Consider the following 26,420-nt stretch of genomic DNA (forward strand, 5'->3'; position numbering starts at 1 on the left):
TCGAAGTGACGATGGACTGACGGAGGACCCATCCCCCGTCTCAACTGGCTGCTGCCGAAAACAGTCCAAACTGATTACTCTTCTCCATATAGGAACTGACGACCAGACAGGGAGGGTAGGGACCAGCCCACCGCTCAGTCTACAACCAGCTATATCCTAGCAATTTTTAAGAAAAGAAAAAACAAACCATGGGATTCGCTTCCACACCACACACCGCAGATCAGGTGACCCCGAAGGCGGGCTCCTCTTTGAAGACGTGCGGCAAAAGCAAGCACCTTAGGATCTCAGGTCATATGAAGAATGTTTCATTACTTCACTGGTTCAACCAGCAATGTAGGGATTCGAATGTGCTGGAGTGCAAGCACTTGGTCAATGATCCCCAACAATTGCTTGAGTCTCCAATATGTCCCACTGAAGGTTACTACAGTGTGCGCCCGGTCCCACCAAACTGTCGCAATGGCGGATGTAAGGGAACTCTGTAGGGACATAGCACCTTTGAGGGACAACCTTGGTGCCTCTGGTGCCGGATCTATTAGGACCGGAAGATTCTCCAGCCTGGATTCCGGAAGACGAAATACCTGAACTTCTGAATCGAAGTGAGCCCTAAAAAAAAATTAGGACTGTCCTCGACATTATCCTGAGTCTCCTAGTGTAGGAGCCTTTCCCGTGTGAGCAGGAAGAACATCCTCCTGCAGAAAGGCGGCACGATGACAAGCAGGCCTGCCATCAAACAAGAAGTTGCCAAGGTAAGGGATGATCAGCACTTCTCTGCACTGTAACTTCTAAAAATCTTGCGAAGACTCCCAGCCCATCGCCATCCCTTGGAAGGGTTGCATACCGGAAACGTCGAACGTTTCCTTCCATAAACAGGCTACTCTGAGGAACTCTGAACTACGTCAACCTGGACAGGATAGTATGCATCCGTCAGATTCACTACTGGCATGTGACCGCCTGGAATAAATGTTTCACACTGGACCTCCCGGACACTATTCCGAAACAGGTTTACGACGAGAGAACTGGTTGCCAGTCTGGGTGAGGCCGCAGAGGAGTCTAAAAAGGAACGCTGCCGCTCCTTGTGAGAAGAGGAGTGGGGACATGAGCCGTCTAGGGGCTCTCTGGCATAGCCGATCCTTGATGTAGTCAACTCATACTGCCAGGGACTCCGTTGTGTAAGCAGCTACATTAGCTGTTGCAAGCCCCAGCTGAAAATTCCCAGGTATTTGAGGAAGTGGCGTTATTTCCATCCTAGAACGCTGTAAGTCCTTACCTCCCTCTTTTTCAGAGAATCGGGAATTGCCCCCCAATCCCTTCAGCAGTTACTTGTCCAGTCTCAAACTGTAGAGCCGCTGTGGGCTAACAAGGGCAGGCACAAGCAGCCTAGAGTGGCCGATGACTATTTGAAATCCTGATAGCAGCGACAGTCAGCTTAAGGGGCCCTGCGACAGAAGGAACAAGCTGCTTCCTCAAAGGACAGTCTGGGTTGAACTTTGCCTATCCGCCTGTGTCCCTTATATAGCAATGAGGGACTATACATTAACAACAACAACCGGGAGGCATCACGGGTTCCCTCTTCTAGGCCACAAACATACGAAATCAAGACATCTCTTGGGTGCCACTTCAGGGATGCCCATAGAGGGCCCGACCACAGTCACTAGTGTCACATTGTTCTCCATCGAGAAGTCTGAACAACCCGAGATACTGTCGGACATTGATGTGGAAGCTGAAGAAGTCCACTCACCCTCGGACCTGTCAAGAGTCCCCATAAGCAGGGAAGGCAGGCCTGAATTTCCGAAGGCCATGACGCCGCAAAACTGTCAAGCCAACAACGGGCTTGACAGCCCTAATCCAAGACCTCACCTGAGAGGTTATGCTTAATACCCTTCTGGCACCACTTCTGAGACCACGTAACAGACATCTCCCGATTAAAGGGAGCGTGGTCCAGTTATTGAAGTGTATCCATTGAGTCCGCCCCAAAAACAGGCAAGAGTGGCTCTGAACAAAGTGAACTTTCATGAAGGTCACTTACCACCCTGATGCAGAGGCGGAACTGGGGTAGGAGGAATAATGGCATCTGATCAATCTCCCCTGCAGGCTCTGGGCGTCGGTGCTGCTGGATTTTAGACTCCACTAATTGGACCAGGTTACCGTGTACATAGCAGTCTACAAGTACTGACTCAAACCCATAACGTTATAGGAGCCATGTCGCTAAAGGCGGAGGCCGACCCACACCAAGGATCTCCAACACCAGGCCCGCAGGCCACATGCAACCCTGGAAGCTGTTTCCAGCAGCGCGGGGACTGCCGTATTCTACCGGATGGGGTGAAGCCTTCAGTTCGTCTCACTTCAGCCGAGTCTGAGCACACAGCCGGTGTCTCTTCCAGGAGGTGACGTCAGCTGAGCGTCATGCGAGAACCCAGAGAAGATCCCGCGCCTGAGCGCACGCGCACACACACACACACACACACACACACACACACCATGCGGCAGCGGCCATCCTCAAGATGGCGTCCCCCGTTGTCGCTCCTGCCCAATCGCCCGGAGTGGCCAGGCAGATACTTGTGAGGCCCCGAAGCACACTGTGGAAACACCACCACTTACCTCTGGGCAGGTAAGACAGCGTCACCGCTCCTGTAGCATTGGAGCGTGGGAGACACTGTTATTCACAGGCATAGCCCCCGTGGACTGCTGTGGTGCGTCCTCAGACTTGCTGCTGGTAGGCGCCGCCACTCCCAGGTGAGACCAAAGAAACAGGTACATCCCCTGTGGGCCTGCAGCCACGAGGACGCCACCGCAGGGAAGCGCTGCAGCAGCCACCTCCATCCCGGCCCCTGGCGCCGGTGGTAAGGAGGGGGGGGGGGGAGGGGGGAGAGGGAGGGAGCCCACGCGCAGACGTAATCCCCGTGGGTTTGTTGCGGCGGGAGAGCACTTGCGGCCAACCAGCCCTTACCTGGTCCTCGCAGGCTCCACACCACATCCTCGCGCCTGGAATCTGTCCTGGCGTCACCGGAGAATGGTGTGCCGCACGCAGGCCTGCCCCCGTGGGTCCGCTGCGGCAGCTCCACGGCACCTCGGCCGACCGATGCAGGACCCATGCCGCTGCCAGAGCCGGCCGGCCGGGCGCCGGATTTGAATCTTCGGCCCATCAGGACCATCCTGGATCTCTGGAGGCCCCCTGTTCAAGGACAGGAAACCAACTGATGCGGGGAGTGGTCCCGCCCCTTTTTATCCTGGAGGTTTCCTGCCCTTGAAGGGCGGATCCCCTCTCTCGTGGTGCTGTCTCATGGGTGCTGGAAAAAAAAAAAAAATATATATTATATATATATATATATATATATATATATATATATATATATATATATATATATATATATATATATATATATATATATATATATATATATATATAATATAATATAATATATATATATATATATATATATATATATATATATATATATATATATATATATATATATATATATATATATATATATATATATATATATATATATATATATATATATATATATATATATATATATATATATATATATACACACACACACACACATACATACATACATAAGTAATTTAAATAAGCCGCCAAGTAGTCACCCACATTTTAATACCCAGCCAAGATAAAGCCGACAGCTGGGGACTGGTATTCTCAGCCTGGGGAAGCCCATGGTTATTAGGCTAAGAATAGCAGCCTGCATCCGCCCCAGCATTGTCTCTGGAACGCTTTAATGGATCGCTGTAATTCTGAGACTGATGTTTCAGAACATATTGTGTTTGTGCTGTTAATGCTAAATTTAGGACAATATTTTTTTTAGTTTATTAATGAAAATATCGGAAGTTTGACGAAAATGTAGAAAATTGCGCAATTTTCAAACTTTGAATTTGTATGCCCTTAAATCAGAGAGTTATGTCAAAAATAGTTACTAAATTACTTAGGTTTACTTTTTCCCACAAAAATATTACTTCAGCTGCAAATTTTGCATTTTCACTAGGTTAACAGAAGAAAAATGCACCATACAAGTTGTTGTGCAATTTCTCTTGAGTACACAGATACCCCATATATGGTGTAAAACTACTGTTTGGGTGCACATCATGGGTCAAAAAGGAAGGAGCGCCATTTGACTTTTGGAAAGCAAAAGTGGCAGGAATTGATAAGGGACGCCATGTCACAATTGTGGAGCCCATGATAAGCCTAAACAGGGAAAACACCTTACAAGTCACCCCATTTTGGAAACTACACCTCTCAAGGAATTTAGAAGTGTGGTGAGCATTTTGAAGGGAAAGAGCGATTTTGGCTAGAATAGATTGCGAACACCATGTCACATTTGAAGATCCCCTGACATGCCAAAACAGCAGAAACCCCCCACAAGTTAAACCATTCTGGAAACTACATGTCTGAAGAAATTCAGCTTGGGGTGTAGTGAGCTATTTTAACCCTCAGGTGATTCATGGAATTCTACAACATTAGGCTGTGAAAATGAAATAAATTGCAATTTTCCATTAAAATGTTGCTTTGGCTCCACAATTTTAATTATCAAAAAGGGTAATAGGAGAAAATGGAAAATACAATTTTCTACACAATTTCTCCTAAGTTCACCAATACCCCATACGTGGTCAAAAACTACTTTTGAGGCACAATGCAAAGCTCAGAAGGGAAGGCGCGCCATATTGGAGTTCAGACTGAGTTGGAATGGTTTTGGGGTGCCATATCAAATTGGCAGAGCCCCTGACATGCCATAAAAGCATAACCTCCCCATAAGTGACCCCATAGTATAAAAGTACACCCTCAGTGAATTCAGCTAGGGGTACAGTGAGCATATTGGCACCACAGGTGTGTCATAAAAATGTATACTATTGGGCAGTGAAGAAAAAAATAATTACATTTTTTTACCACTAAAATGTTGATTTAACCCCATAGTTACAATTTTTACAAGGGGAATAGGCAAAAAAGGCCCCAAAATCTATTACACAATTTCTCCTGAGCGTGGCAATACCCCACGTTACTTTACAGTACTGTTTAGCGACACAGCAAAGCTCTGAAACTAAGGAGTGCCATTTGACTTTCAGAGCACTGATTTTCCTAGAATAGTTTGTGGACTCCATTTTCAGAGACGCTAAGTGCCAGAACAGCAGAAACTCTGTCAAGTGACCACATTTTCAAAATTATACTCATCCAAGAATTCATCAATTGGTGTATGGACAATTTTGTCTCTGGAAAACACCAATGCAGTCAAACGCATTGAATGTTGCAGAATTAAAAAATAAAAATAAGCCCTCGTCGTGCCCAGTACATTGTATGCCCATATATTGTGCAGGGCTCATGCTTCTGGAGACACACATCCCATTGCATTAACCCCTTTACTACCCAGCAATTTTCCCACTTTTGCAATTTTTACTTCCTTTGTGCCAAATGCAATAACTTTATTTTTCCATCAATATAGCCATATCAGGGCTTATTTTTTTGTGGGCCAAGTAGTACTTTGGATTGACACCATTCATTCTGCTATGTTGTATATTGTACATATTGTACTGGAAATCGGGAAAAAATTCCAAGTGTGGTAAAATTGGAAAAAAAGTGCAATTCCATGATGGTTTTGGGGGTTTATTTTTTTTATTTACTTTTCACTATACGGTAAAACAAACCTGGCAGTATGATTCCCGAGGTCAGTATGAGTTCGTAGATAGCAAACATGTATTTAATTTTCTTTTTAAGTAGTCAAAAAAAAATAATTCAGAAACTTGTCAATAAAAAGAATTGCGCTCTTGTGGCCATTTTCCAAGACCCGTAACATTCTCATTTTTTGGGACCTGGGGCTGTATGATGGCTTAATTTTTGCGTCCTAAGCTGATGTTTTTAATCAAATAATTTTTGGGTAGATGTGATGTTTTGATTGCTCCTAAGTACATTTTATTGCAATGTTGCAGCAACCAAAAAAAAAAAGTAATTCTGGATTTTATATTTGTTTTTCTTATTACGCCCTTCACCGATCAGATTAATTTACTTTAGATTTTGATAAATCGGGATACAAAACGCAGAGAAAAAAAAATACTCACTATCAATTGACATGCTGCAAGGAAAAAAGAAGCAACGTGCGCATATCATTTCAGAATTCTCAGACTTCGCTGATATAAGGACAGACATGCAGATTTGGGCAACAAACTACTCCAAAAAAGCTGCCAAAAGGCAGCAAAAAAAAAAAAAAAACACAGCGTGAGCACAAGGCCTAATATTGGTTTAGACACATTGTGGTGCTCAGCATTTGAATTTGAGAGTGCCGATTTTCCTGGATTTCTTTTTTTGGTTGGAGTAATAGCACTTTTAAAGAGCCTTTGTGCTGAAATACGTCATACAGGTAAAACCCCAACAGATCCATTCTCTACGAGGCAGGAGATTTACTCCAGATTCCGTTTGGCCTCTGTTCAGTGGTGTCCATCTTTTCAAAAAGTGCACAAAACTGTTCTTGACCGCACTATGGGGCCGGTCTAAAAAAAACACGTACGTAAAAAGATGGACACTGCCAGATCATAGGCCAGATGGGATTTCAAAGTGACTCACTCTGCCTCATTACAGTGAATTTTCTGTTAAAGGGAACCAAATATCAGGATTTTCGTATATAAGGTAAAGCCAGTGCAGTACTGGCACTATGAGGCAGATTATCTACATACTATTAGTGGGCAGCTCGGATGTTTAGGCTGTGAAACCCAAGATTATGAAGTTAAAAAATTCATCATGTTTTTGATTGACAGTTGCACTTCTCCAGATAATATCCGGGCAGGTTATGCATATCATTCCCGTCCCCGCCCTCCCCTTTGCCGCCTGTTCCTCCCGCTCTCTGGCTGTATGCAAATTTCTTTATTCAGTAACACGGCGTCGGAGTTGGCGCCTGCGCATAGCGCTTATCTCCGGCGCCATGTTTTTGAAGTCCGCATTACCCAGTTTTGTGCCTGAGAGGGCGGCGCATGCGCCCTCACTTCTTCAGACCTCGTTATGACCGCTGGAGCACGCGCGGTCACAACAGGACTGGAAAACAGCTGATCTTACCCCGATTAGCTGCAGCTACGATATCGTCTGCTGCAGCTAATCAGTAAGATCGGCTGTTCTCCAGTCCTGTTATGACCGCGCGCGCTCCCGCGGTCATAACGAGATCTGAAGACGTGAGCGCACATGCGCCGCCCTCTCAGGCACAAAACTGGGTAATGCGGGCTTCAAAAACATGGCGCCGGAGATGAGCGCTGATCGTGATTTGGTTTTTACAGAGCCTCCGATTTTCCATTTGTTAATCACAGTTTGAACACTGCTGACTGGCATTATCAATTCCTTTGATATCTTTTTGTATGCCTTTCCTGATTTATACAGTTCATCTATCTTTCCCTGTAGATCCGTTGACAATTGTTTTGCTCTCCCCAGGACTCACAATCCAGAAACGTCAGTGGCTGGATGAAAGATGCAAGAGTCTGTCTGGATCCCAGGAACTCACTCAGCTTTTATGCACACACACTGATTACAAGCAAACAGGTCACAGGTAAGGATGTTACCTTTATTAGCCATTTAAACTAATTTGTGTCAACTTCTGTGCATATTATCAAGCCAAAATCACCAGGGCATGAACTTTTGATCAGGGTCATTTGGATGTTTTTGGTTGTCGTTATGATTTAAAAAGAGAATACACAGTACTTTTAACAATAAATGGCTTCACCCAACCTCTAACCATGAGTGGAAAAGGCTTGTTTAAAAAGCCACTTTTGACTTTTAGTTTTGCTACTTCCAATAAGTGGCACTAGAGTTTGTCTCCTTCCTCACTGGAGGGATAATTTGATTTGGAAAGACACACACCTGTCTATATAAGCCCTCACAGCTCACAGTGTATGTCAGACCAATGAGAATCATGAGGTTAAAAGGAACTGCACAAGGAGCTTAGAGACAGAATTGTGGCAAGGCACAGTGGCCTCCATAATCCTTAAATGGAAGAAGTTTGGGACCACCAGAACTCTTCCTAGACCTGGACAACCAGCCAAACTCAGCAATCGTGGGAGAAGAACCATGGTGAGAGAGGTAAAGAAGAACCCCAAGATCACTGTGGCTGAGCTCCAGAGATGTAGTAGGGAGATGGGAGAAAGTTCCACAAAGTCAACTATAATTGCAGCCCTCCACCAGTCAGGCCTTTATGGCAGAGTGGCCTGACAGAAGTGCAAAAGATATGAAAGCCCGCATAGAGTTTGCAAAAAAAACGTGAAGGACCACCAGACTATGAGAAATAAGATTCTGTCGTCTGATGAGATGAAGATAAACATTTTAGTGATAATTCTAGGCGGTATGTGTGGAGAAAACCAGACACTGCTCATCACCTGTCCGATACAAACTCAACGGAGAAACATGGTGGTGGAAGCATCATGCTATGGGGGTGTTTTTCAGCTGCAGGGACAGGACGGCTGGTTGCAATTGAAAAAAAGATGAATGTGGCCAAGTACCTAGATATCCTGGAAGAAAACCTCATCCAGAGAGCTCTGGACCCCAGACTTGGCCGAAGGTTCACCTTCCAACAAGACAATGACCCTAATAAGCACACAGCTAAAATAACAAAAGTAGTGGCTTCAGAACAACTCTGTGACCATTCTTGACTGGCTCAGCCAGAGCCCTGACCTAAACCCAATTGAGCATTTCTGGAGAGACCTGACAATGGCTGTCCAACAACGTTCAACATCAGACTTGACAGAACTGTAGAGTATCTGCAAGGAAAAATGGCAGAAGATCCGAAATTCAGGTGTGAAAAACTTGTTGCATCATTCTCAAGAAAACTCATGGTTGTACTAGCTCCAAAGGGTGCTTCTACTCAATACTGAGCAAAGGGTCTGAATACTTATGACCATGTGATATTTCAGTTTATCTTGTTTAATAAATCTGCAAAAATCTCTGTATTTTTCTGTCAAGATGGGGGCAGAGTGTACATTGATGAGAAAAAAAAGACGTTTTTTGAATTTACCAAATGGCTGCAATGAAACAAAGTGAAAAATTTGAAGGGGTCTGAATACTTTCCGTGCCTAGTGTGTGTGTGTGTGTGTAAAGTGTAAAGTGTAAAGTATATATATATATATATATATATATATATATATATATATATATATATATATATATATATATATATATATATATATATATATAATGTACATACATGCATGCATACATACATACGTACATACATACGGTATATATAAGACAATATTTTAAAAAAAATAATTCAGTGTTATGAAAAGTTAACATTTTCTGCTTTAAAGTTTATTTTTTTAGTGGATTTTATCCTTCTGCTTATCCATTAAGTAAAGGGAAGGTGATCCCATGAGGTAAAATTTGAAACCTAAGTGAATGACTAATGAACAGATCAAACGACCCAACGAATAAAGAACAGTCTAGAAAGCCAATCTGTAGAAAAATGTCTGTAGTGATGTTTATTTGTGTCTATTTCAAGTACACAATATTACTAAATTAGCTGTATTTTAATAATGTTGGTAGAAAGGTTATTATAGTATACAGTGGAACCTTGGATTACGAGCATAATTGGTTGCGGGAGTGTGCTCTTAAACCAAGTTGCTCTTATATCAAAGCAAATTTTCCCATAGGAGATAATTGAAACACAGACAATTCGTTCCATAACCCAAAAATATTTACTGTATTTATACAAACTTATTACAGTAATACAATATAATTTACTGTATGCATATAAAATTATTACAGTACACTAATACAAAATACTGTACAGTAAAAAAACAAAAACAAATTAAACTGCACATTAGCTTACAATAGAATTGTTGGTGTGTGCGAGGTACAATATAAGCAATGTGCTGCACTGTTTAGCCAAAAAAAAAAAAAAAAAGTACAATACTGTATCCATAAATGCAAATTGATAGAAATGCTATATAGTATATACTGTACTGTACAATGGTATACTGTATATAGTATACAGTACATATGTACAGAAAGTTACCTCCAGAGCTGGTCAGAACGCGGTGAAAGTACGGAACCGGGAGTGTGCACGGTGAATATTTGCTCTTCTTGCAAAGCACTGCTCTTAAACAAAGTTACAAATTTGTAAAAAGCTTTGCTTATCTTTTAAAACGCTCTCAACCAAGTTACTCTTAAACCAAGGTTCCACTGTATTATAATGTTACCCTTTGCCTGTACACTCCAAGCATATTTTATTACATAAAAAAGCACATAATCTTGGGGATTTTGTTAAAACTGCAATGGTAAATAAATCAGGAATTAACCCCTTCCCGATGCAGTCCATTTTCTTTTTTTTTTATTCCCCATCATCTAAGGACTTATTGTTAAAGGAAACCTGTCACCGGGTTTTTCCCTTATGAGCTGCGGGGCCACCACCAGTGAGCTCTTCTATACCGCATTCCACAACACTGTGTATAAGTGCCCAGGCTGCGCTGAAGTAAAAAACACCTTTATAATACTCACCTAGGAGGTGGTCCGGTACGATGGTTGTCGCTGCTCTCGGTCCGGCGCCTCCTTCGTCTTATGCGATCACTGTCCTCCCGCACAGCCCTTTGTGCATGACGCGTCTTGCGTCATTCATACACAGGCCTCCATTGCCCTCTTGCGCATGCGCACCTTGATCTGCTCAGCTGAGGGGTGATCAAAGTACTGTTGTGTGCTCTGAGATGGAGGACTCCAACTGGCCGCGGGTCACCTGAGTGACGGCACCACTGATCGCGTGGCTCACTTCAGTCACTCAGGGGATTTGCGGTCACAGTTGAGTCCTTCAAATCAGGATGCAACACAGAGCGAGAGAGCGCCGCGCGATGTCAGTGAAATCGAGTGAAGCTCTGACGTCACTGCTACAGACTCCTGTGTCCTGGCACTGACCTCGGAGATTCATCTGAGTTCATGACAGCACACAGAGATAGAGCCATGGGATGACAATGAAGTCGGGTGAAGTTCATCAGAGTTCATTGTCATCGCCCAGATCTGTCTGTGTCTGCTGTCAGCGGGCATGTAGCAGAGCTGAATTGCCGGGAGACCACACTGACAAAAATGCATCCAAAACGCATGAAAAATGCATCCAAAATACATGCGTTTTGGATGCATTCTTTTTGTCAAAACGCAGTGTCAAGTCTGCCAGAGGGTGCACTTTTTTCTGCACTGGTCAGGATGCAGTGTGCACACGAGCCCTTAAAAGGGAACCTGTTATGTCCAATATGCACCCAGAACCACGAGCTGTGCATATTGTTAATCCCTACTTAGGTATTTCTAAAGATCTTTTATCATATACTAATAAACACGGGGACTAGTCCCCTGGACCCGGAAGGTGGCCTGTGGTAGGTGATCCTTCTCTTTGTAGGTGCGGGCAAGCACCTCAGCCTTGCGTTTCTCCCTGGCAGCGATCTCCCTGTGCAGCTGTCGTTGCTGCCACTCCCAGTATGGGGCACGGGTTCCGTGCTCCGCCTCTTGCTCAGGAGCCAGGCCCACACGGATGCCCTCGGCGCCGGCAACAACCGGCCTCTCACTTTGCCGTGGGCCCCATCGATCGTGGCCTGCTCCGCCTCTCTGCAGGTACATCTCGGCTGCTCCACAGCCGGGACGGGGTATTTGGGAGTGGCTAGCTGGGTTAGAATGCTGGTCGTGTGCCGCCTTCGTTGCGGCCGGGTGGACTGCTGAAGCCGACGTCATCACCGTTGCGGCCGGGCGGACTGCTGGAGCCGACGTCATCCCCGTTGCGGCCGGGCGGACTGCCAGAGCAGACATCCTCACCGTTGCGGCCGAGCGTACTGCCAGAGCCGATGTTATCACCGTTGCGGCCGGGCAGACTGACGGAGCCGGAGAAGATGCCCTCGGGGTTGCGGCCTGGCTCGGGGCCGGACGGGATGTCATCAGGGTTGCGGCCTGGCTCTGGGCCGGGACGGGTGCCGAGTCGCTGGTACACGAGGCCCGAGGTCCGAGGTCCCTGCTATTGGGTCCTCTTCCTCAGACGAGACGGGTTTCGCTGCCGCAGGTTGGAGCAGCGAGGCAATCGGGAGACTGGCCGCGGACACAGGCGTTGTTAGTTACCCTGGCTAGTCAGCTCCATTAGCATGTTAGTACACCCCTATGAGCGTGCTAACATGATAATGAATGCAGGATGATCTCACTCACTTCTCTGCTGCCATCGTGTCCGACACTGGATTTCGACTCAGTGCGCATAACCCCGGAGTTTCGGTCATGCGGACTATGAAGCCAGAGGTCCGCATCCTGGCTTCAAACTGAAGTAGCGTGCATGACCCAAACTCCGGGGTGATGCACACTGAGCCGAAATCCGTCAGACGGTGTTGGCGGCGAAGAGGTGAGATCACCCTCTGACACTGACCATTCATTAGCATGTTCGTACTCCCACAGGAGCGTACTAACATGCTAATGGAGCTGACTAGCCAGGGGAACGAATGCCCAGGGGACTAGTCCCTGCGCTCATTAGCATACAATAAAAGATCTTTAGAAATGCTTTTTCTAAAGATCTCTTTATCTATGCTAGAGTATACAGGGACGGTTAGGCAGGGATTAGCAATATGCACCCAGAACTGCTCGTGGTTCTGGGTGCATATTGGATCTGACAGGTTCCCTTTAAATACATTTCATTAAAGGGAACCTGTCAAGTTCCATATGCATTCTGAGCTAAAAGCAGTGATTTGTGTGGCCTAATAACTCTTTCCTACCCATCCCTGTGTTGTAATATTATGGAATATGAATATATCGCTAACGAGATGTCGTTGGAGTCACGGAATTCGTGACGCACAACTGGCCTCGTTAGCGACGTTGTTGCGTGTGAAACGTACGAACCACCACTAATGATCAAAATTACTCACCTAATCGTTGATTGTTGACACGTTGTTCTAATCCCAAATATTGTTGCTATTGCAGGACGCAGGTTGTTCATCGTTCCTGAGGCAGCACACATCGCTACGTGTGACACCACAGGAACGAGGAACTACACCATACCTGCGTCCTCCGGCAACGAGGTGGGCGTCACTTTCTTTCAGCTGCTCTCTGCCCCTCTGCTACGATTGGACACCTGCCGTGTGACGTCGCTGCGACGCCACACAAACCGCCCTCTTAGAAAGGAGGCGGTTCGCCGGCCACAGCGACGTCGCTAGGCAGGTAACATTGTGTGACGGGGCCTAGCGATGTTGTGTGCCACGGGTAGTGATTTGCCCGAAACACACAACCAAAGGGGGTGGGTGCTTTCACCAGCAACATCGCTAGCGATGTCGCTGCGTGTAAAGCAGCCTTTAAGCCTCATTCAGATATCTGTTTTTTTCAGGTATGTGTTCAATTATTATTATAGCGCCATCAATTCCATGGCACTTTACATGTGAAAGGGGTATACATAATAGGGCAAGTACAATAATCATAAACAATACAAGACACAGACAGGTACAGGAGGATAGAGGTCCCTGCTCGCGAGGGCTCACAGTCTACAAGGTATAGGTGAGGATACAGTAGGTGAGGGTAGAGCTGATTGTGCGGCGCTGCATCAGACTTGGGGTTACGGCAGGTTGTAGGCTCCACCCACTTTGAGGACAAAACACATAGCCGTCATAGTCTATGGTGCTATTCACGTTTGTGCTATTTTGCGGACAGACTGTCATGACAGGCTTGTAGTGGTCAACTGTCAGGCTCAATACAAAAGCTACATTTCTATGTCGCCACATCAGTTGTGATCGAAGAGTGAGTGGGCATTCCTGTTGCACTGGTTCTGACACCCAGATCTCTGTAAACAGGTTGCAAAAACAGTGAGCAGAGAAGAAGCACAGCACTCTCATGTTTCAATATCAATTAGAAAGCAGAGGTTCAGGGACTGTTTCCAGATCTGACAGTGAGACATCTGGGCAGCTTGCTTAATGGAAGACTATTAGCATGTGGCATTTATTTTTATCGCAAGCCAATTAAAGCAACTTTTTTAGGTGGACATTAGCAGATAAGCTGATTCTGCTGTTCTGCTTATATGTTAGCTAACTAAAGATTTACTCTCTAAGCTCATTCTGCTGTTTTATAAAGGTCTGTTTCATTACATGTTCCGTTTCCTCTCACATTCACCTTCTAGTTCATCCTTTGTTTCTACATAACATGTATGCTAATATTTTTGGGTATTCGAGTGAAAATCATATTATTCGCAACACGTCACATCAGGAGTTTGATATTTGTTGAGTAAATTAAATAAAAATTCTAATTATTAAAATTATATAATTAGCACTATACAAATGAATATTCTGGTCCTTATTGAGGGCTTCAAAGAAGCTATTGGCATTATACATACATTAGTAATATTTGGGAGTGGTGGAGATACCATGTATAAATTACTTTCAGGGGACACCATATCTGAATTATTTAATTTCATGAAACATGGTCTATAAAATAAATGAAACATTTTCAGTGGGCAGCATGTATTAATTTTCATGTGTATTTCTATTTTATTTATTTATTTTGTTGTTCCCATTAACAAATTATACTCAGGGGCACGGTGTATTAATAATTTAAATTCAGCAGTCATCAAGTACACTTTCAATCAAAATTATTCAGCCCACTACTGTAAATTAGTTTTATTGGCAAAATGAAAAAAAAAAAAAAAGTGTTTTTTGCCAATAAATGCAGATTGACTGCTGAAATGTCTGCAGCAGATTTCTGTATCTCCTGGCAGAAAACCGCACCAAAATGGTATCAAAACCTTTTTTGCCAAGAGATTTGGTGATGGAATTTATACACCAAATCTGAATCTCCTGGCAAAAAAAACAAACAAACCAAACAACAAAAGAAAACCGCTTCAAAACCACATTGCGTTTTGATGCTTTTTTTGCCAGAAGATTCAGATTTAATGCAGGAATTTGGTGTATAAATTTCAGCACTAAATCTCATTGAGCTCTGGTGCTGAGGTCACAGAGTTCAATAAGTTCACCTGACGTGAGTTTACCTGCGGTCACAGGAACCTCAAGCAGTGACCACAGATAAACTCAATGACATTAGCGGTCACAGCTGCATTTCAGTAAGGCCCCTTTCAGACGTCCGTGTTTTATCAGGTATAAGCCACATGCATCGTATGGTCATCCGTTGGTCACGCGTGTTTGCATACATGTGACATCAGTGTGAGATGTATTGTAGAAAACACGGGTCTTTGAAATAAAACGATTTTCTATATTCACCTGTATCCAGTGCTGTTTTCTTCGGCTCTGTTGCCGCCTGCTTCTGAACCCTGCTCATTATATCCATTGATTATTCACTGCATTGAAGACCTGTAAGTCGCAGCATTGCGGTTGCAGAATCGCCGGTGACAGGCGAGTATCCAGCAAGCAGTGTGTGTGCAGTGACGTTCAGGAGGTCATTGGAGTTCCCAATGAACTCTGATGACATCCTGATGACACCCCCTCTACAGCGGGTGTCCCCACGGTGACTTCACGGGTTCATTAGAGTTCATTGGGAACTCCAATGACCTCCTGGACGTCACTGCACACACCCACTGCTTGCTGAATACTCACCTTTCACCGGCGATGCTATCCCTGGTCCTGTCCCCGGCGCGGTCCTCGCAATGCTTCCAGGTCCTCAGTGCAGTGAATAATCAGTGAATATAATGAGCGGGGGTCAGAAGCAGGAGACAGCAGAGCTGAAGAAAACAGCACTGGATACAGGTAAATATAGAAAATCTTTTTATTTCAAAGACCCACGTTTTCTCTGGTACGTGTCACACTGATGTCTCACGGATCAAATCAGTGTCCGATCCGTATGACACCCGTGCTGTCGGAGAAAAAGCGGACATGTCTCCATGTGTGCGTGCGGGGGCACACGGTCAGTGTGAAAACACGGCCGTGTTAGAAACTCCAGAAAACATGAGTATGTGTGGCATCCGTGTAATAAAAATCAGATGTCACACGTACCTGAAACACGGACGTCTGAAAGGGGCCTCATTGTCTCCCTGAAGCCATAGTGGGTGGTAATGTTCTGTAATGTGCCCCAGTGCTGTGACTTCAGTATGTAGCAGAGCTGGGATTGTTGTGGGATCTCATATGGATTACGTTGGGCCTGGGTGTTTGTGGGGTTAATATATTGGAGAAAGAGGGTGGGTCTTTTTGTATTTTATTTCACAAAAAGGATTTTTTTGATGTTTGTGTGTATTTTATTTCACTTACAGAATTAGTAAGGGGGGGCTCTCATAGACCCCTATCCATTATTAATCTATGGCTTAGTGGCATCTGTGAGCTTTCACTAACCCCTTATATTACCCCGATTGCCACAGCTCAAGGGCAATCGGGATGAGCAGAGTAAAGTATCAAAATTTCGGGGGACCGCATGCCATTTTTTGGGAAAAAAAATGTATTTAAATCATTAAAAAAAAAAAAAAAAAAGCTGCATAGAGTCCCTCTTATTTTGATACACAGCCAAGATAACACACGTCTGGGGATTGCAGCCTGTAGCCATATGCTTTATCTGCACTGTATATCATAATTTAATTATCAATTAATTTATTTTTACACCACTATAGGGACGCAGACAGCGTGTGTGATTCAAACAAAACACAGATGCTATTACACAGGGTGGGGGCGCAGAGTGACTACAACCAATCCCAAATGCCGAAACTGATGGGGAAGGTGAAAGCAGTGAATATGTATGAGAGGTAATGAGCTGACCCGGAAGTAGTGTTACAGCTGCGGGGAGGTCGGTAAGAATAACAAACCTGCTTTATTTCTTCTGTATCTTTTTTTTCCTTGTTCGGGGTCCGTGCATGGATACTAGGTATCTGGTATGGACCCCAAACTTTACAGTTCAAGTTCTCCCATCACTAGTCCCTTCCAACTCTATCATTCTATAATTCTATGAAAATGACAGTGAAGTATAGTTGCAGTTGAGGCAAACTCAAGGCAGACAGATTACAGTGTCAATGCAGAAAGCAAATTTGATCAAAAATTAGGAATAGTTAAACCAGAATGACTGCAAAAAAACAGGCAACAATGCAAACAAAAAAACTATTGCTTAGACACAGGAAAGAGTAACAAGGGAGGAGACGGCAAAAGGTAAATAAACACATCTGTAGCGCCGGTGTCTCTGCTTGCTTCTTCTCCCACTGCCCTGCGGCCATCCATGTGTGCTCCTGCTTCCTCCTCTCGGGGTCTGTGCACGCAGCCCAGGTCTCCTGGGAGTGTGCTTAAAGGCTCTTTTCCACTTGCATACCACTTCCGATGCTAATGACCCTCTGCTGCGGGTGTCAGCCGAGGGTCATCCGACCAATTTTTTTTTTTATCAGATTGCACTTTCACATGAAAATCGCAGGTGGAAAAGAGCCCTAAGGCACGCACACGGCGCACCGGCACTCCTTTTAAAAGGGCCGGTTCGCCATTTCCAAGAAATGCCTGTCAGGTTATGACTCAGAGGCACTATGTATTTAAGGCACCCTTCCATTAGGGGAGATGACTGGGCAACATCCTTAGTTTGGCTACCAGTCTGCTAGCTACTAGTCAGGTACTGCTATGCCTGTCACCACCTGTACCTGCCTTCCCATACCTATCTGTCCCTTCCGTGCTCACCATACCTGACCATACACACCTGTCTGTCTGCCCGCCCTAGCTATCCTGCCTAACTTGTGCCTATACCAGAGTCCGTCTCCTGTCCTTGGAATCAGCTGCCATGGTCCCGGTCACTGCCCTGGAAGTGGAGCCTGGCGTATGCCCCATGGTAGGTGCTTACTTACCGTAAGCCCCTCCCACCAAAGGGTAAGCCCGGGGCTCCCCTGTGGCCGAGTGGATCCACTAATCCCGCTCGCTGCCCCTACACCGACTGCAAGCATTACAATAGCAATAATAATAAGATTTAGGTACTGTCTGAATTTGTTACTCACTTAACCAAGTTCTAAGTCACAAGGACTCAGCATTCATTTGGTAAATTTCTGCAAGTATCGAAACTTTGCAGCTGCCATGGGGCCCCATAATGGCATAATGGTTACTATTTTATTCATGTAGTATTGACTATAAAATTACTTATATACTTTTCAATCTCCATTAAATTACTACAAATGGAAACTGTCATCAAACTAATTGGGTGAAGCTTGGCTGACATGCAACGATCCTCCAGCACATGACCTGGCAGAGAGCATCCTCTCCCTTCCGTCAAATTCTTAGCTGTAGAGACATATCACAGTCACTTTCATGATGCTAGAAGGAATTTATAGTTATGAAAAGGCCCACTGTGATAACATTTCCCTTTTGAAAAAGCCATGTATCAAATATTATAGTTGAGAAAGTGTTAAACTAGCAAATCATATGAGTAACAATTGCAAACTGGGAACACGTTCAGCTATGTAACATTATGTAATGTGTGTCCTGGCTGAACAAGCAGCATCCGCACATGAACAGCGCACATGAACAAATACAATGGCTTAAGTATTAGTCATACACTATAAAAATGCGCTACTGAAAAAAAAAAAAAAAAGCTTTTATCTAAACTTACACTTATTGAGCACCGACAAATATCTGTCCTACAGAAGGCTAAGCTATAAAAACCCAGGTAAGACATTGTCTAATTATGTCACAGTGCCTTTAATGGCGCTAACTAGGTTGGTTTTAAAACTTGAGACACATGGTGCTTGAGGCAGGTTGAAATGAGGTACTTTAAAGACACTAATGAGCAGTTTCCAAACCCACAGTGGTCCATTCTGTTAGGCCGCAGGCTCCTTACCCAAACTTTACAGCCATGGACAGTGCAGACATAGCGGTCCATAAATCGGACCATGAATGCTGACTATGAGAACCCAGCTTTAGGCTGCATTCATGCATCTACTGTGGTGTCCGTTTTTAAACAAACAGAACACATTTATTGACCGATATAAACAGTAGCTTTAGAGAGGTTAGCAAGTACTTTAGCATTGATGGCCTATCCTTAGGGGCACTTTACACACTACGACATCGCAGGTGCGATGTCGGTGGGGTCAAATCGAAAGTGACGCACATCCGGCATTGCTGTCGACATCGTAGTGTGTAAAGCATTTTTGATACGATTAACGAGCACAAAAGCGTCGTAATCGTATCATCGGTGTAGCGTCGGACATTCCCATGATTTGGCAAATACCGATGTTACGATGTTGTTCCTCGTTCCTGCGGCAGCACACATTGCTGTGTGTGAAGCCGCAGGAGCGAAGAACATCTACCTGCGTCCCGGCCGGCTATGCGGAAGGAAGGAGGTGGGCGGCATGTTTACGTCCCGCTCATCTCCGCCCCTCCGCTTCTATTGGTCGCCTGCCGTGTGACGTCGCTATGACGCCGCACGACCCACCCACTTAGGAAGGAGGTGGTTCGCCGGCCAGAGCGACGTCGCAGGGCAGGTGAGTGCATGTGAAGCTGCCGTAGCGATAATGTTCGCTACGGCAGCTATCACCATGATATCGCAGCTGCGACGGGGGCGGAGACTATCGCACTCGGCATCGCAGCATCGGCTTGCGATGTCGTAGTTTGCAAAGGGCCCCTTAGAATAGGTCATCAATGTCTGATCGTCTGACACCCCGCACCACAGCCGATTAGCGGTTCTCGGTACCGATGGTAGCAGCTGGCAACCAAAAGTGCTCAGTTCTGAAGCTGCGCCATCTTCTCCTAGAGGCCGCGGGCGGGAATTACACATCCGCCTCCTATTGATTTGAGTAGGAGGCGTATGAGCAGTACACGGCCTCTATCAGAAGATGGGGCAGCTCCAGAACAGAGCATTTCTGGCTGCCTGCTACCGCTGCCAGCATCTGGAACATCTGATTGGCGAGGGTTTAGGTCCCCGGCTGATGACATTTGTGGCGCCCTGGACAAGCCAGGGGCCACAGAGAACACCAACACACCCCACACTCCCGGTCAGGCACACCGAAGTCAGACGCAAACCCTTGTTGCCTTCCTCCAGGGGCTGATGTTCACACCAGGGGGTGGGCCAGGCAGTTGGCCCCGCCTACCGAGTTCACAGTCCTGGAGGCGGGGGTTCCTCATGGACGTGGGTCCCCTGAAAAGGATAGAACCCGCTCGGGCAACTTGTGCTGGACTGGGGTCAAGGGGTGCTGCCTGTTTGCTTAGGGGCAGCATCAGGGCCAGGTTCCTTGGGTGGGAGAGAGCGGAAGCCGTAACCGTTACGCAACGTTTTAAGTAAGAGTACCTCCCGATGTGGGAAGATGCTATTATAAATGTATTCTGGTTTTACCGTTTTATCTTTTGCAGTTGTGAAAATAAAACCGGTGATGGACGGGCAGCCCGCGGACGGTCTGCATTTTACTAAGGGGGAATGTGGCGCCCTGGACAAGCCAGGGGCCCACAGAGAACAACACCAACACACCCCACACTCCCGGTCAGGCACACCGAAGTCAGACGCAAACCCTTGTTGCCTTCCTCCAGGGGCTGATGTTCACACCAGGGGGTGGGCCAGGCAGTTGGCCCCGCCTACCGAGTTCACAGTCCTGGAGGCGGGGGTTCCTCATGGACGTGGGTCCCCTGAAAAGGATAGAACCCGCTCGGGCAACTTGTGCTGGACTGGGGTCAAGGGGTGCTGCCTGTTTGCTTAGGGGCAGCATCAGGCCCAGGTTCCTTGGGTGGGAGAGAGCGGAAGCCGTAACCGTTACGCAACATTTTAAGTAAGAGTACCTCCCGATGTGGGAAGATGCTATTATAAATGTATTCTGGTTTTACCGTTTTATCTTTTGCAGTTGTGAAAATAAAACCGGTGATGGACGGGCAGCTCGCGGACGGTCTGCATTTTACTAAGGGGGAATGTGGCGCCCTGGACAAGCCAGGGGCCCACAGAGAACAACACCAACACACCCCAAACTCCCGGTCAGGCACACCGAAGTCAGACGCAAACCCTTGTTGCCTTCCTCCAGGGGCTGATGTTCACACCAGGGGGTGGGCCAGGCGATTGGCCCCGCCTACCGAGGAGTTCACAGTCCTGGAGGCGGGAAAAGGTAGGGAGATCAGCTAGGGAAGTGAAAGTGGAAGGAAGGAAAGTGGCAGCTGAGCAGACTAAAGTTGGTCCGGGTGTGTGGCCCGGACGGATCAGCAAGGTTGGCAGACGGTGGTGACCGTCTGCAGGAGTGGCCTATCGGAGTTTACCGTAAGGACCGTGGACGGGCGGTGGCCCAGCGGTACCGGACCGGTACGCAAAGAGAAGCCAGCACCAACTGGCAGGGGCTTACGGACCCCGGCAAGGCTAGGAGTCGCCGTGAATTTGCCAAATTCGTTAGCGAAGAGAACCTCCTGGGTTTCCCAGCAGCCAAGTCTCGACAGAAGGCAACAGTCCAACCGAGAGACGGAAACACAGTCACCGCCAAGGCTAAAGTTCCCAGGGCCAGAGCCTGCAGGCAAAAGGGGTTCCTCCAGCCCATATCCAAGCTGGGGAGCGGGTTACCGGTGGGAACCCATTGGAACCGTTTACAGTACATAGGTGCAGGGAAAGGCAGTCAACATCAACCTGCCGGGAGAAACAACACCGCAGCCGTCTGTGGGACCCGTCCATCCAGCCGTGTGTTTTATCGAGAACTGTGTCCTCATCATTGGCTGAGTGAGTACCACCGTGCCGTGCGGCACAGCGCTGCCCCCGCAACCCTGCACCTCACCAGGCCCTGTAACCCGCCTGTCATCCATCCCTACCCCATCACCGGGCCCCGGGACAACCAACCCCCTACCCACGGAGGGGAGAAATAACATCCAGGCTGCTCCCTGTCATCGCTCCCGGGATCCCCGTCCAGAGCAGCGGTGGTGTCACCAATATCACCACAACCGTGGGTGGCGTCACGGACAATATCCAAATCCCCACAATCCAATCAATCTCCCTTTTCACTCACGGGCGAGGAACGCCGCTCGAGTCCCCGGGATCCGGCCCACCGCTCGAGCCACCACCGAGCAGCAGCAGCTGCAGCAGCAGCGGCCGGTCCCGAGCAGTGGGAGAGAGCAGCATCCCCTCCTCCACCCGCGACACATTTATGACCTATCCTAACGATAGGCCATCAATATTAAAGTAGTGGACAACCTCTTTAAGAAATGATTTGTAGAACTCAGAGCAGTCCAATTCTTATCCACCCTAGATTATATGTTAAACACAGATGAAACCCAGAAGACAGCCTTCTTATTTCAGTGTTCCATCTGTTTATTTTTACTGACCATTGCTAACAGTCAGTAGACAAAAAGAAGTTCAGAAAATTTCCCTACTTCAGCTCTTTTCTTGTTTGTTGTACAATATGTTTTAAAAAACCTTTTTCAAAATAAAAAGTTGAACAAAAAAAAAACAAAACAAAAGCAAAACAGAAACAAAAAGGATGACACATTAGGGAAGAATGGTCAGTGGATGCAAAAACAGGCATTTTTGTGTGAATGTAGCCTTAAGGCTCAATCACACCTGTTTTTCATGTATGACTGCCATCCATGTTTTTCATGGACTCGCCCTCGTACATACAATAATGAATAGAGCTGTTTACAGGTCTGTAATATTCTTTGTGAATAGAGTGCTCCAATGAGATCTGTGTGCAGTTTATTTTGTACAGACTGATAGGAGGAGGTGGAGAAACTTTTTTGATTTTTTTAGTGAAAACTGATGAGACTGGTAAAACAATGGTGCAAATCACTGATGAAACTAGGACCGATTTTCTTATGTGAGAAAATCACTGATATCTGAAAGATGCCGGAGTCTCTTCTGGGGCAACTACAAGATACAGTTCTGGATCGTTTCACTGAATGACTCCTACACCCGGGGATTTGTGGTGAAGTGGCAATGTATATTATATACCATATACTGGCTACTGATGCGTACTATCACTCCTGTACCACCGCTGTTCGCTCATGTCAGAAACAGTTCTGGACTGATTCACTGAACGACTCCTACACTCGGGGATATGTGGTAAAGTGACAGAATACACTATATACTTTATACTGGCTGCTGGTCCATACCATCACGTCTGTACAACTGCTGCTCGGATACAGCTCTGGATCATTTCACTGAATGAATGCAACACACGGGAATTTGTGGTGAAGTGGCAGAGTATTATACACCATACACTGGCTGCTGGTCCATACCATCACTCTGGTACCACTGTTGATCAGACATGTTAGATACAGTTCTGGATTGTTTCACTGAACGACTCCTACACCAGGGACTTTGTGGTGAAGTGGCAGAACACAGTATATACTGGCTGCTGGTCCATACCATCACTTCTATACCACCGTTGCTCAGATACAGCTCTGGATCATTTCACTGAATGACTCCTACACCTGAGGATTTGTGGTTAAGTATATTATATACTATATACTGGCTGCTGGACCATCCCTCACTTCTGTACCTCTGCTGCTCAGACATGTCAGATACAGTTATGGATCATTTCACTGAATGACTCCTACACCCGAGGATTTGTGGTGAAGTGGCGGAGTATATTATATATACAGGCTTCTTACCAGTACCATCACTCCTGTACCACCGCTGCTCAGACATGTAAGATCCAGCAGTGCTCATCACACAGCAGTGCTCATCACACTGCTGTGCTTCCCTCTCCATCACTGGTACCAGTATTATATAAAGACAAGAATATTGACGTTTACATAGCTATTCCTGATGCCAAACATACCATAACCATGAAAAAAACCATCAGTCTCAAGAAAAACCACAGGTCCATCTATTATAAGCAAACACTTCTGCTGGTATGATCCTATAGATAGGCAGCCCATACCTGATGCTTTACTGCTATCATAGCCTCAGCTCTTTATGCTTTAGAGAAAATGGTTTATATTATTGGCAAACGTATTAGGAGCGCGACTAATGGAAAACATTGGAGTAACTGGCCATTTCTCACAGGTCACCTGGATAATTTAGGAAGCCTAAGCTTTTGCCATCTTCCATGCTTACTACGAATTTACAGCATAATTTGTATGTCTTTTCTGTCAGGGCTGTCACAGGTGAGATGACTTTTACAATATTGCTAGGATATCATTATAGAAATGGATATGAAGTATGAGACCAACCTGTAGCCAGTGCAGAAGCTGCGAAGAGTGTGAGCAGTGAGAGCAGAGCCTCCATGGTCAGTGATACATAGGAGCACAGGCTATGCCCGGAGCTGGACGACTTCTCTCAGTATTGTCTAATGAAGACATACAGGTGCCATCATGGAAGACGTGCTATCAGCTCTGGAGACAGAGGACACCAGTGGGATTCACACTCCTGAGGAAGGAGACAAGCCATGTTCTGCCTCAGCACCTGACCTACAGCTCCCTCCTTCCAGGCGCTTCCTTGTACACACGACAAGTCCGGGCTGCAGCTCGTCTCAGATATTATGTCTGCCCTCCCTGATAACAGTGTGGGATGTTTGGAGCTGGTGAAAGTAAGTGGAGTACATGGAGCCCGCCTGGTTCCCGCCCTCAGCAGTCCATTACCGCCCTCAGCCCGCCTTTTTCCCGCCCTCCGCCGACCCGTTCCCGCCCTCTACCTCAGCTGCCTCTTGCACCTCACACATTCCTCTCATGCACTGTCTCTGTAATGGACTGTTTTCTGAGGGACGGGTACTACTGACACCAGTCAGCTTGGTCCTCCTCCACAGCCGCCCGTGCCTCAGTATATTACTGGCTTCTTATGCCTGGCAGCATGCCCTCATGACACAGTTAGTGAATGAATCAGTCATGCATTCACCATGACAGGGACATTCTTGGAGCCATTAGTCATTAAAACGTGTACTCTGAAAATGCTTGATGCAAACAATCCCACAAGCGAGGCATACATGGCAGCACACGAGGGAATAAGTGGGAGCGGAATGTCTCCTGCAACCTTCCTGGGGTGCTGTAAATGCATAGAATCCCTCCCTGCCTGCAGGGGGCATTGTTTGGGGTACCTCCCTATAGTTACCCATTATATCCTATCAGGCAAGGCAAGGGTGTAACATTAAGCAGTGCAGAACCACTTAGGCGGGCTTTGCACACTACGTCATCGCAGGTGCGATGTCGGTGGGGTCAAATTGAAAGTGACGCACATCCGGCATCGCATGCGACATCGTAGTGTGTAAAGCCTAGATGATACGATTAACGAGCGCAAAAGCGTCGTAATCGTATCATCGGTGCAGCGTCGGCGTAATCCATAATTACGCTGACGCGACGGTCCGATGTTGTTCCTCGTTCCTGCGGCAGCACACATCGCTGTGTGTGAAGCCGCAGGAGCGAGGAACATCTCCTACCGGCGTCACTGCGGCTTCAGTAGGATATGCGGAAGGAAGGAGGTGGGCGGGATGTTTACATCCTGCTCATCTCCGCCCCTCCGCCGCTATTGGCCGCCTGCCGTGTGACGTCGCTATGACGCCGCACGACCCGCCCCCTTAGGAAGGAGGCGGGTCGCCGGCCAGAGCGACGGTCGCAGGGCAGGTGAGTGCGTGTGAAGCTGGCGTAGCGATAATTTTCGCTACGCCAGCTATCACACGATATCATACCTGCGACGGGGGCGGGCACTATCGCGTGCGACATCGCAGCATCGGCCTGCGATGTCGCAACGTGCAAAGCCGCCCTTACTGGCCATAATGCTATAGAGGCCCCTTTGCCACATAGACATGAGCATTGATGGGCAAGCACTTAAATGATTGGGTGTTTGTTACTTGAGTCAAGCAATTTCTAAGGCTACTTTCACACATCAGTTTTTTGCCATCAGGTACAATCCGGAAAAAAAAGGATAAAACGGATCCGGTATCGCATCCGGTTTATCCCCATAGACTTGCATTGTAACCGGATTGTACCTGATTGCTTTGCGGTGCATCCGGTTTTTTCCGGATGCGGCAAAATAATTAAATGCGGCGGCCGGATAGAACGTATCATGTAACGTTTTTTTGCCCCTTAAAAAAACCGCATTCTGCCGGATCCGGTACAATGCGGCATTGTATACAATGGTTGTCTATGCATGCCGGATCCGGCGCAATGCGGTTTAAACCGGATGCGGTGACCGCATCCGGTTTGGTAAACAGAGCATGCGCAAATTTTTTTTTTTCATCATCACAAAACTTATAAAAGGATCCAGCACATTCTACACACCTCCTGCCGTTCGTTCCTGACTTCAAGTTCTGCTGTCCTCCAGTCCAGTGCTCCAGGGAAGAGGTAATGTCCACAGTACTGTCCACAGATAACTGTTGTGAGCTGCGTACATGTACTTAGACATTGTTTTTTCTTTTTTTACAGGTGCAGTGTTGCGGTCAGAGTTTGGTCCAGCCAGTTGCTGTGTTCGTTCGGTTCTGTGCCAGTGTGCAATTCTTGTGGAGGAGAGTGTTCCTGAGGTAATGTCCACAGTACTGTCCACAGATCACTGTTGTGAGCTGCGTACATGTACTTAGACATTGTTTTTTCTTTTTTTACAGGTGCAGTGTTGCGGTCAGAGTTTGGTCCAGCCAGTTGCTGTGCGAGTTCGGTTCTGTGCCAGT

General features: G+C 46.5%; 1 protein-coding gene across 1 annotated transcript in view; it reads right to left on the reverse strand.

Moving 5' to 3' along the window:
* The window catches only part of NTN4 (netrin 4), a 313,859-nt gene extending 289,517 nt beyond the window's left edge, over window positions 1-24,342 (reverse strand). Inside the window, exon 1 of the mRNA XM_075344817.1 lies at window positions 23,998-24,342. Within this exon, the coding sequence (XP_075200932.1) occupies window positions 23,998-24,052 (55 nt within the window). The 5' untranslated portion in view covers window positions 24,053-24,342. The remainder of the gene's footprint in view (window positions 1-23,997) is intronic.
* Window positions 24,343-26,420: the final 2,078 nt, after the last annotated feature.

The sequence above is a fragment of the Anomaloglossus baeobatrachus genome, chromosome 4 (assembly GCF_048569485.1).
Source record: "Anomaloglossus baeobatrachus isolate aAnoBae1 chromosome 4, aAnoBae1.hap1, whole genome shotgun sequence".
NCBI classification, from domain to species: domain Eukaryota; kingdom Metazoa; phylum Chordata; class Amphibia; order Anura; family Aromobatidae; genus Anomaloglossus; species Anomaloglossus baeobatrachus.